Below are 13063 nucleotides of genomic sequence, written 5' to 3'. Positions count from 1 at the left end.
ACATTCATTGTGGAACAAAAGTGATTTTCTCGGCGAGTTAAGCATTTTGAGTAATTTGCCGATTGGTTTCAGAACGACTTGCATCACAATTAACTATTTTTTGCCTGGCATTCATTGTGGAACAAAAGTGATTTTCTCGGCGAGTTAAGTTTTGAGTAATTTGCCGATTGCTTTCAGAACGACTTGCATTGAAATTAACTATTTTGTGCATTGTGGAACAAAAGTGATTTTCTCGGCGCGTTAAGCATTTTGAGTAATTTGCCGATTGGTTTCAGAACGGCTTGCATTGAAATTCATTATTTTTTGCCAGACATTCATTGTGGAACAAAAGTGATTTTCTCGGCGAGTTAAGATTTTGAGTAATTTGCCGATTGCTTTCAGACCGTCTTGCATCAAAATTAAATATTTTTTGCCAGAAATTGAGTAATTTGCCGATTGGTTTCAGAACGGCTTGCATCACAATTGACTATTTTTTGCCTGGCATTCATTGTGGAACAAAAGTGATTTTCTCGGCGAGTTAAGCATTTTGAGTAATTTGCCGATTGGTTTCAGAACGGCTTGCATTCAAATTTACTATTTTTTGCCAGACATTTATCGTGGAACAAAAGTGATTTTCTCGGCGCGTTAATCATTTTGAGTAATTTGCCGATTGGTTTCAGAACGGCTTGCATCGCAATTAACTATTTTTTGCCAGACATTCATTGTGGGAAAAAAATGATTTTCTCGGCGCGTTCAGCATTTTGAGTAATTTGCCGATTGGTTTTAGAACGTCTTGCATCAAAATTAACAATTTTTTGCCAGACATTCATTGTGGGAAAAAATTGATTTTCTCGGCGCGTTCAGCATTTTGAGTAATTCGCCGATCGGTTTCAGAACGGCTTGCATGGAAATTTACTATTTTTTGCCTGACATTCATTGTGGAACAAAAGTGATTTGCTCTGCGAGTTAAGCATTTTGAGTAATTTGCCGATTGGTTTCAGAACATCTTGCAAAATTAACTATTTTTTGCCTGACATTCATTGTGGATCAAAAGTGATTTTCTCGGCGCGTTAAGCATTTTGAGTAATTTGCCGATTGGTTTCAGAACTTCTTGCATCAAAATTAACTATTTTTTGCCTGACATTCATTGTGGGAAAAAAGTGATTTTCTCGGCGCGTTAAGCATTTTGAGTAATTTGCCGATTGGGTTCAGAACGGCTTGCATTGAAATTAACTATTTTGTGCCAGGCATTCGTTGTGGAACAAAAGTGATTTTCTCGGCGCGTTGAGCATTTTGAGCAATTTGCCGATTGGTTTCCGAACGGCTTGCATTGAAATTTGCTATTTTTTGCTAGACTTTCATTGTGGAACAAAAGTGATTTTCTCGACGAGTTAAGATTTTGACTAATTTGCCGATTGCTTTCAGAATGTCTTGCATCAAAATTAACTATTTTTTGCCAGAAATTCAGTAATTTGCCAATTGGTTTCAGAACGGCTTGCATCACAATTGACTATTTTTTGCCAGGCATTCATTGTGGAACAAAAGTGATTTTCTCGGCGCGTTAGCATTTTGAGTAATTTGCCGATTGGTTTCAGAACGGCTTGCATTGAAATTTACTATTTTTTGCCAGACATTCATTGTGGGAGTAAAGTGATTTTCTCGGCGCGTTCAGCATTTTGAGTAATTCGCCGATCGGTTTCAGAACTTCTTGCAAAATTAACTATTTTTTGCCTGACATTCATTGTGGATCAAAAGTGATTTTCTCGGCGCGTTGAGCATTTTGAGTAATTTGCCGATTGGTTTCAGAACGGCTTGCATTGAAATTAACTATTTTGTGCCAGACATTCGTTGTGGAACAAAAGTGATTTTCTCGGCGCGTTAAGCATTTTGAGTAATTTGCCGATTGGTTTCAGAACGGCTTGCATTGAAATTATCTATTTTTTGACAGACATTCATTGTGGAACAAAAGTCATTTCTGGGCGAGCTAAGCATTTTGAGTCATTTGCCGATTGGTTTCAGAACGGCTTGCATTGAAATTTACTATTTTTTGCCAGGCACTCATTGTCGGAAAAAAGTGATTTTCTCGGCGCGTTAAGCATTTTGAGTAATTTGCCAATTAGTTTCAGAACGGCTTGCATCAAAATTAACTATTTTTTGCCTGACATTCATTGTGGGGAAAAAAGTGATTTTCTCGGCGCGTTAAGCATTTTGAGTAATTTGCCGATTGGTTTCAGAACGGCTTGCATTGACATTTACTATTTTTTGCCAGACTTTCATTGTGGAACAAAAGTGATTTTCTCGACGAGTAAAGATTTTGACTAATTTGCCGATTGCATTCAGAACGGCTTGCATTGTAATTAACTATTTTGTGCAAGGCATTCATTGTGGAACAAAAGTGATTTTCTCGGCGCGTGAAGCGTTTTGAGTAATTTGCCGATTGCTTTCAGAAGCTTGCATTGAAATTAACTATTTTTTGCCAGACATTCATTGTGGGAAAAAAGTGGTTTTCTCGGCGCGTTAAGCATTTTGAGTAACTTGCCGATTGGTTTCAGAACGGCTTGCTTTGAAATTTGCATTTTTTGCGAGACATTCATTGTGTGAAAAAAGTGATTTTCTCGGCGTGTTAAGCATTTTGAGTAATTTGCCGATTGGTTTCAGAACGGCTTGCATTGAAATTTACTATTTTTTGCCAGACATTCATTGTGGGGAAAAAGGTGATTTTCTCGGCGAGGTAAGCATTTTGAGTAATTTGCCGATTGGTTTCAGAACGGCTTGCATGACAATTGACTATTTTTTGCCAGGCATTCATTGTGGAACAAAAGTGATTTTCTCGGCGCGTTAAGCATTTTGAGTAATTTGCCAATTAGTTTCAGAGCGGCTTGCATTGAAATTTACATTTTTTGCCAGACATTCATTGTGGGAAAAAAGTGATTTTCTCGGCGCGTTAAGCATTTTGAGTAATTCGCCGATCGGTTTCAGAACGGCTTGCATGGAAATTGACTATTTTTTTCCAGACATTCATTGTGGAACAAAAGTGATTTTCTCTGCGAGTTAAGCATTTTGAGTAATTTGCCGATTGGTTTCAGAACGGCTTGCATTGAAATTAACTATTTTTTGCCAGTCATTCATTGTCGGAAAAAAGTGATTTTCTCGGCGCGTTAAGCATTTTGAGTAATTTGCCAATTAGTTTCAGAACGTCTTGCATCAAAATTAATTATTTTTTGCCAGGCATTCATTGTGGGAAAAAAGTGATTTTCTCGGCGCGTTAAGCATTTTGAGTAATTTGCCGATTGGTTTCAGATTGGCTTGCATCACAATTAACTATTTTTTGCCTGGCATTCATTGTGGAACAAAAGTGATTTTCTCGGCGAGTTAAGATTTTGAGCAATTTTCCGATTGGTTTCCGAATGGCTTGCATTGAAATTTACTATTTTTTGCCAGACATTCATTGTGGAACAAAAGTGATTTTCTCGGCGAGTTAAGCATTTTGAGTAATTTGCCGATTGGTTTCAGAACGGCTTGCATCACAATTAACTATTTTTTACCTGGCATTCATTGTGGAACAAAAGTGATTTTCTCGGCGAGTTAAGATTTTGAGTAATTTGCAGCTTGCTTTCAGAACGGCTTGCATTGAAATTAACTATTTTGTGCCAGGCATTCGTTGTGGAACAAAAGTGATTTTCTCGGCGCGTTAAGCATTTTGAGTAATTTGCCGATTGGTTTCAGAACGCTTGCATTGAAAGTATCTATTTTTTGACAGACATTCATTGTGGAACAAAAGTCATTTCTGGGCGAGCTAAGCATTTTGAGTCATTTGCCGATTGGTTTCAGAACGTCTTGTATCAAAATTAACTATTTTTTGCCAGACATTCATTTTGGGAAAAAAGTGATTTTCTCGGCGCGTTCAGCATTTTGCCGATAGGTTTCAGAACGGCTTGCATTGAAATTTACTATTTTTTGCCAGACATTGATTGTGGGAAAAAAGTGATTTTCTCAGCGAGTTAAGCATTTTGAGCAATTTGCCGATTGGTTTCAGAACGTCTTGTATCAAAATTAACTATTTTTTGCCAGACATTCATTTTGGGAAAAAAGTGATTTTCTCGGCGCGTTCAGCATTTTGCCGATAGGTTTCAGAACGGCTTGCATTGAAATTTACTATTTTTTGCCAGACATTCACTGTGGAACAAAAGTGATTTTCTCGGCGAGTTAAGCATTTTGAGTAATTAGCCGATTTGTTTCAGAACGGCTTACATCACAATTAACTTTTTTACCAGACTTTCATTGTCGGCTAAAAGTGATTTTCTCGGCGCGTTAAGCATTTTGAGTAATTTGCCGATTGGTTTCAGAACGTCTTTCATCAAAATTAACTATTTTTTGCCAGACATTCATTGTGGGAAAAAAGTGATTTTCTCGGCGCGTTAAGCATTTTGAGTAATTTGCCGATTGGTTTCAGAACGGCTTGCATTGACATTTACTATTTTTTGCCAGACAATCATTGTGGAACAAAAGTGATTTTCTGGGCGAGTTAAGCATTTTGAGCAATTTGCCGATTGGTTTCCGAACGGCTTGCATTGAAATTTGCTATTTTTTGCCAGACTTTCATTGTGGAACAAAAGTGATTTTCTCGGCGCGTTAAGCATTTTGAGTAATTTGCCAATTAGTTTCAGAACGGCTTGCATCAAAATTAACTATTTTTTGCCTGACATTCATTGTGGGGAAAAAAGTGATTTTCTCGGCGCGTTAAGCATTTTGAGTAATTTGCCGATTGGTTTCAGAACGGCTTGCATTGCATTTTGAGTAATTTGCCGATTGCTTTCAGAACGGCTTGCATTGAAATTTACAATTTTTTGCCAGACATTCATTGTGCGAAAAAAGTGATTTTCTCGGCGAGTTATGCATTTTGAGTAATTTGGCGATTGGTTTCAGAACGGCTTGCATCACAATTAACTATTTTTTACCTGGCATTCATTGTGGAACAAAAGTGATTTTCTCGGCGAGTTAAGATTTTGAGTAATTTGCCGCTTGCTTTCAGAACGGCTTGCATTGAAATTAACTGTTTTGTGCAAGGCATTCATTGTGGAACAAAAGTGATTTTCTCGGCGCGTTAAGCATTTTGAGTAATTTGCCGATTGGTTTCAGAACGGCTTGCATTGAAATTTACTATTTTTTGCCAGACATTCATTGTGGAACAAAAGTGATTTTCTCGGCGAGTTAAGCATTTTGAGTAATTTGCCGATGGGTTTCAGAACGGCTTGCATCACAATTAACTATTTTTTGCCAGGCATTCATTGTGGAACAAAAGTGATTTTCTCGGCGAGTTAAGATTTTGAGTAATTTGCCGATTGCTTTCAGAACGTCTTGCATCAAAATTAACTATTTTTTGCCAGAAATTGAGTAATTTGCCGATTGGTTTCAGAACGGCTTGCATCACAATTGACTATTTTTTGCCAGGCATTCATTGTGGAACAAAAGTGATTTTCTCGGCGAGTTAAGCATTTTGAGTAATTTGCCGATTGGTTTCAGAACGGCTTGCATCAAAATTAACTATTTTTTGCCAGACATTCATTGTGGGAAAAAAGTGATTTTCTCGGCGCGTTCAGCATTTTGAGTAATTTGCCGATCGTTTTCAGAACGGCTTGCATGGAAATTTGCTATTTTTTGCCTGACATTCATTGTGGAACAAAAGTGATTTTCTCTGCGAGTTAAGCATTTTGAGTAATTTGCCGATTGGTTTCAGAACTTCTTGCAAAATTAACTATTTTTTGCCTGACATTCATTGTGGATCAAAAGTGATTTTCTCGGCGCTTTCAGCATTTTGAGTAATTTGCCGATTGGTTTCAGAACGGCTTGCATTGAAATTAACTATTTTGTGCCAGGCATTCGTTGCGGAACAAAAGTGATTTTCTCGGCGCGTTAAGCATTTTGAGTAATTTGCAGATTGGTTTCAGAACGGCTTGCATTGAAATTAACTATTTTGTGCCAGGCATTCGTTGTGGAACAAAAGTGATTTTCTCGGCGCGTTAAGCATTTTGAGTAATTTGCCGATTGGTTTCAGAACGCTTGCATTGAAAGTATCTATTTTTTGACAGACATTCATTGTGGAACAAAAGTCATTTCTGGGCGAGCTAAGCATTTTGAGTCATTTGCCGATTGGTTTCAGAACGGCTTGCATTGAAATTTACTATTTTTTGCCAGACATTGATTGTGGGAAAAAAGTGATTTTCTCAGCGAGTTAAGCATTTTGAGCAATTTGCCGATTGGTTTCAGAACGTCTTGTATCAAAATTAACTATTTTTTGCCAGACATTCATTTTGGGAAAAAAGTGATTTTCTCGGCGCGTTCAGCATTTTGCCGATAGGTTTCAGAACGGCTTGCATTGAAATTTACTATTTTTTGCCAGACATTCACTGTGGAACAAAAGTGATTTTCTCGGCGAGTTAAGCATTTTGAGTAATTAGCCGATTTGTTTCAGAACGGCTTACATCACAATTAACTTTTTTACCAGACTTTCATTGTCGGCTAAAAGTGATTTTCTCGGCGCGTTAAGCATTTTGAGTAATTTGCCGATTGGTTTCAGAACGTCTTTCATCAAAATTAACTATTTTTTGCCAGACATTCATTGTGGGAAAAAAGTGATTTTCTCGGCGCGTTAAGCATTTTGAGTAATTTGCCGATTGGTTTCAGAACGGCTTGCATTGACATTTACTATTTTTTGCCAGACAATCATTGTGGAACAAAAGTGATTTTCTCGGCGAGTTAAGCATTTTGAGCAATTTGCCGATTGGTTTCCGAACGGCTTGCATTGAAATTTGCTATTTTTTGCCAGACTTTCATTGTGGAACAAAAGTGATTTTCTCGGCGCGTTAAGCATTTTGAGTAATTTGCCAATTAGTTTCAGAACGGCTTGCATCAAAATTAACTATTTTTTGCCTGACATTCATTGTGGGGAAAAAAGTGATTTTCTCGGCGCGTTAAGCATTTTGAGTAATTTGCCGATTGGTTTCAGAACGGCTTGCATTGACATTTACTATTTTTTGCCAGACAATCATTGTGGAACAAAAGTGATTTTCTCGGCGAGTTAAGCATTTTGAGCAATTTGCCGATTGGTTTCCGAACGGCTTGCATTGAAATTTGCTATTTTTTGCCAGACTTTCATTGTGGAACAAAAGTGATTTTCTCGACGAGTAAAGATTTTGACTAATTTGCCGATTGCATTCAGAACGGCTTGCATTGTAATTAACTATTTTGTGCAAGGCATTCATTGTGGAACAAAAGTGATTTTCTCGGCGCGTTAAGCATTTTGAGTAATTTGCCGATTGCTTTCAGAAGCTTGCATTGAAATTAACTATTTTTTGCCAGACATTCATTGTGGGAAAAAAGTGATTTTCTCGGGGCGTTAAGCATTTTGAGTAATTCGCCGATCGGTTTCAGAACGGCTTGCATGGAAATTTACTATTTTTTGCCAGACAATCATTGTGGAACAAAAGTGATTTTCTCGGCGAGTTAAGCATTTTGAGCAATTTGCCGATTGGTTTCCGAACGGCTTGCATTGAAATTTGCTATTTTTTGCCAGACTTTCATTGTGGAACAAAAGTGATTTTCTCGACGACAAGTCCTGAAAGACGTACTTGTTAGGTGAATTCAGAAATTCTCCCTCAGTGTTCTCAAAAAGGCACTGTGGTGTGGCGAAGTGGGGATTTTTACAGTAACTTCATTGCACAAGTGCCTACTTGTGACACTAATAATAAAGATTATTATTATTTTAAACTTTTGTATAAACACAAGCAGATAGGTGTCCTTATAAGCTAAGCATATGTCCGGCATGACAATAAACAAAGTGCTGAAGGACTAGTAGCAATGCTACATTCCTTTTGAATGAATGGCATGGACTTAGTTTTTTTCAAAAGTACCCCACTTGTTTCTCTGTTCCTGCATCATCGGCTTGTAGTAGCACAGCCCCGACCCCAAGGTCGCTGGCATCCGTGGCCATTTAAATGGTCTGGAAAAATCTGGGGCACTGGTTCACCCACAAACATGGCCTTTGATCTCCCAAATTCTGCTTCGCATACTCTGGCTCATAGAGTTTTTGCTTGCTTTCGCAACATATCCAACATGCACTGGATTCCTGCCTCCATCTAATCCAGTCTTTGTGCATTCAGCCGAGTTGGATGTTGCTTTATCAGCCATGTCTATATAATTATCAGTCAATGTAGTGCACCCTCGTGTTCCCCTATGAATCGTCTTATATTTTACCAGTATCCTTATTTGATCTTTTCGCTGTATTTCTTCTAAGTAGGCAAACCCGGTCTCTAATTGTTCTCGGATGTCCGTATTTGTTAGTCGTACCACAGAAGGGTCAACTCTGTGAACTGTCAACCTCTACTCTCACCTCACCCTTCACATTTTTGTTTTTTCGTTTTCAAAATTTCTCTTTCATAAACCTTAAAGGACCTCCTAAGACTTGACTATTCTAATGCCCTCCATATCTTTATATCTATATCCATATCTATATCTTTCCCTCCATCTTCCAAACCTTTGCTGTCTGGATCTCGACTTCCACAAAGTTTAATTCCCCATCACCCAACAAACTCATTCACTTCTGGTCTGGCAATTTTAAAATTTTCATCCATGTTTTCAAATCATGGCCTCACCCCTACCAATTCCTGTAATCTCCTCCAGGGCCAGAATGTTAAGAAATTTCTCCAGTACTCCAGTTTTGCCCCTTGATCATCCCAACTTTTATCACTCCACGATTGGCAAGTTTGCTTTCAGCTGCCTCAGGCCTCATTGACTCCGGATTTCTCTCCCGAAGCCTCTCTTTCAAGATGCGCCTTCTAACCTATCTCTCTGACCAAGCTTGGCTGTTATTTTTTTCTGCTAAAGCTCCTGCGATATGCCTTGGGATGTTTAACTCTGTTAGTGGCAGTAAACGCAAATTATTACTCATGGGTCTTCACAGTGTTCCAACTTTTGTCGCTGTTTGTTCATGTTAACAATTTGAATTCTCTGAATTAATCAACACTGTACAAGTTAAAGCACTTTTAAGTAAATTATGCAAATACAAAAATAAATCTGTAGGTTTGATAATTGATATTTAATCATGTCAGTTCCTGTTAAATCTTCAGAGAAAGTTTACACTGCTTCTGCCTTCTGTGCAGCAACTTGACGTGCACTGAACATCTTTGCTTTCCAACCAGCGATCAATAAAAGCAGTATCCCAAGGATATTATACCCAACGTGTAGACTCAAGTACCTGTGAAACATTAAAATGGTGACATATATGTATTATTTTATTTTACTGCCACGTGGGTCAGATCTTGTCTCATTGGAATTATAAGCAGAGTACATTATGGTATTAATTTGTTATGCAATGGCTGGCAATAAGAGGAGAGACTCCTGATGATCCACGTTTAATGGGGAGTCATGCCCTCAAGCTATAATCCCCTGGTGACAGTAATTCTGAGAATTACTAGCAATGGAAACAGGAAAGTCTGCCCAGATGAGAGAATCATAGAATCCTAGAGTCCATACAGTGCAGAAGGAGGTCATTCGGACCATTGAGTCTGCACTGGCCCTTGGAAAGTGCATCCTACTTAAGCTTAAGCCCACGCCTCCACCCTATCCCCGTAACCCAGTAAACCTACCAAACTTTTCTGTCACTAAGGGCCAATTTAGCATGGTCAATCTGCCTTACCTGCACATCTTTGGACTGTAGGAGGGAACCGGAGCACCCGGAGGAAACCCACGCAGACATGGGGAGAAAGTGCAAACTCCACACAGACAGTTTCCCGAGGCGCTGTGAGGCAACAATGCTAACCACTGTGCCACCTATATTGAAATTGGAAATGAGTTATGATGACTGGTCAACAGCTGAATCCCAGAGGATTGAGTCAAACAGTCAAGAGAATTCATAAATTGCAGAGAAGCTAAATGATTACTTTATCTCTGTTTTCACTAAGGAAGTTCCATAAAATCTCCCAGATGTAGAGATCATAGGGATGATGGAGAATGCGGAGTTGAACGAAATTAGTGGAAGCAAGAAGGTTGCATTGGAGAAATTAAAAATGCTAAAAGTTGATTAAGTAGGACCTGATATTGTGAGTGTTGAAAGAACTTGCTATAGGGATAGTGGATGCATTGGAGATCGTCTTCCAAAATTCTACAGTTTCTAGAATGGTAGAACCTGTCACCTCACTATTTAAGAAAGGGGGGAGAGGGAAAACCCAGAACTACAGACCAGTTAGCCTTACATCAGTTGTAGGGAAGGTGGAGTTATGAAGGTGGAGTCATATACAGCACAGAAAAGGCCCTTTGGTCCATCAAGTCTGCATCGGGCAGAAATAGCCACAAAAGTGTTTTAATCTCATTTGCAGGCACTTGGCCCATATAACCTTGTATACCTTGCATCGCAAGTGCACATCTAAATACTTCTTAAATGTTACAAGGGGTTATGAAGGTCTCTTCCTCCACCATCCTTTCCGGCAGTGAGTTAAAGACCTTACCTTAAATCTCTGTCCCCAGTCATTGATCCGTCCACCAAGGGGAAAAGTTTCTGCCTGCCCCTCATAATTTTATACATCTCATTCATGTCCCCCCTCAATCTTCTCTGCTCCATGGAAAACAACCCCAGTCCATCCTTCATAGCTAAAACTTTCCAGCCCAGGTAACATTCTGGTAAATCTCCTCTTCACCCTTTCCAGTGCTATCACGCCCTTCTTATAAAGTGGATTCCAGAATTGCACACAATACTCTAGCTGTGGCCTAACCAATGTTTTTGTTTTATAGTTCCAGCATAAACTCCCTGCCCTTAAACTCTCCGCCTCAGCTAATAAATGCAAGTACACCATATGCCTTCTTAACCACTGTACCCACCTGCTCTGCTACCTTTAGGGACCAGTGTACATGCACTCGGATCCTCAGTGCTTCCCAGGGTCCTGCCATTCATAATTTATTCCCTCGCCTTGATTGTCCTGTTGAAGTACATCAAACACTTATCCGGATTGGGCTCCATTTGCTCCATCAGCCCATCTGACCAGCCCGTCTATATCCTCCTGTAATCTAAGGCTATCCTCCTCAATATTTACCACCACACTAATTATCGTATTATTCACAAACGTACTGATCAACCTCCTACATTCATATCTAAATCATTTTTATAATCCACAAATAGCAATGGCCCCAACACTAATCCCTGCGGGACCCCACTGAAAAACACCCTTCGACATCACCCTCTGCTTAACAAAAGACCTTAACAAAAGACTTGCTGAAGTCCAAATAGACTACGTCAAATGTATTTCCCTCATCTACACACATTGAAAAACCTTTTTTTAAAATTTAGATTTCCCAATTATTTTTTCCAATTTAGTATGGTCAATACTCTGCACATTTTTTGGGTTGTGGGGGCGAAACCCATGCAGACATGGGGAGAATGTGCAAACTCCACACGGACAGTGACCCAGAGCTGGGATCGAACCTGGGGCCTCAGCGCTGTGAGGCAGCTGTGTTAACCACTAGCCACCGTGCTGCCCCACATCGAAAAACTTAATCAGGTTGGTCAGACATGACCTCCCCTTAACAAAACCATGCTGACTGTTCTTGATTAATCCCTGCCTTTCCAAATACAGATTAATTCTGTCTCTCAGAATTTCTTCCAATAATCTCCCCACCACTGATGTCAGACTGTGTGGCCTGTAGTTTCCCTTCCTCCCTTCTTTAATAATGGTACCAGATTAGCTATCCTCCAGTCCCCCGGCATCTCTCCTGTGGCCAGAGAGGAATTGAAAATTATTGCCAGTGTCCCTGCTGTTTCCTCCCTTCCCTCACTCAACAGTTTGGGATATATTTCATCTGACCCTGGAAGTTTGTCTACTTTTAAATCTGTCAGACTACTCAGAACCGCATCTCTGTCTATGGTAATCTCTTTAATTTTATACAGTCCCTCTCTCTTATTTCTATACCCATATTGTCCCTCTCATGAATGAACACTGACACAAAGTAGTCATTTCGAACCCTACCTAATCCCTCTGACTCCAAACACAAATTACCACTGTGGCCCTTAACGGGCCCTACATTTTCCCTAGTTCTCCTTTTACCTTTAATATACTTGTGAAACAATTTAGGATTTTCCTTTATTTTATTTGCCAGTACCCTTTCATGTCCTAGCTGCATATATCCCTTCATGTCCCCTTTTTAACTCTCCTAATTTCCTTTTTAAGCTTTATTTTGCCAATTGCCTGAAGATCCTGTATCATGGAATATTAGCTGCCAATCATAGAATTTATAGTGCAGGAGGCTGCTATTCGGCCCATCGAGCCTGCACCAGCCCTTGGAAAGAGCACCCTACCCAAGCCTCGCGACCCAGCAACGCCACCTAGCAATTTAGCATGGCCAATTCACCTAACCTGCACATCTTTGGACTGCGGGGGGAAACTGGAGCACCCAGAGGAAACCCACGCAGGCACGGGGGGGGGGGGGGGGGGAGAACGTGCAGATTCTGCACAGACTGTGACCCAAGCCGGGAATTGAACCTGGGACGCTGGAGCTGTGAAGCAATAGTGCTAACCACTGTGCTACTGTGCCAATCGTGCCCTTCTCGCAACCATGTGTTAGTGACAGCAATTACTACCCATGATTTAATTTGTGCCCTCAATTCATCTGCCTTGTTAATCAGACTCTTTATAATAAAACAAATAACATCCAATCTTGTTAAACTCCCTGTTCTCTAACTGGTCGAGACATTCTATCCCTTTCTGACTCACTTGATGTCTCTTCTGTGCATCTTTCCCTGCTGAGTTTTCTGTCAGGATCTCAGGCCCCTGTCAAGTTGATTTAAACCCTTCCCAACAGCACTAGCAAACCACCCTGCAAGTACACTGGTGCCGTTTTGGTCCAAGTGCAAACCGCCTGTACATAGTACATAGTACATATATAGTACATAGAACATACAGTGCAGAAGGAGGCCATTCGGCCCAACGCTTGTCTTGCACCGTTCCCACCATCCCCCAAAACGGCCCCAATGTTCCAGAAATCTCAAGCCCTCCCTCCAGCACAATCTCTCTAGCCACACATTCATCTGAACTAACCT

At 40.0% G+C, this 13063-nt stretch overlaps 1 protein-coding gene across 5 annotated transcripts in view; it reads right to left on the bottom strand.

The window, feature by feature from the left end:
• Window positions 1–9054: 9054 nt before the first annotated feature.
• Window positions 9055–13063, bottom strand: part of LOC140390084 (solute carrier organic anion transporter family member 2A1-like) — a 578748-nt gene continuing 574739 nt past the window's right edge. For all 5 annotated transcript variants that reach the window (XR_011934552.1, XM_072474981.1, XM_072474978.1 and 2 more), the window contains one exon: window positions 9055–9232. Coding sequence is in view for 4 of the 5 variants with exons in the window: in XM_072474980.1 (XP_072331081.1) it covers window positions 9112–9232 (121 nt within the window). In the remaining variant the exon portion in view is untranslated. The remainder of the gene's footprint in view (window positions 9233–13063) is intronic.

This window comes from Scyliorhinus torazame, chromosome 14 (assembly GCF_047496885.1).
Source record: "Scyliorhinus torazame isolate Kashiwa2021f chromosome 14, sScyTor2.1, whole genome shotgun sequence".
Taxonomy (NCBI): Eukaryota; Metazoa; Chordata; class Chondrichthyes; order Carcharhiniformes; family Scyliorhinidae; genus Scyliorhinus; species Scyliorhinus torazame.
This window is presented reverse-complemented; position numbering and strand designations above follow the sequence as displayed.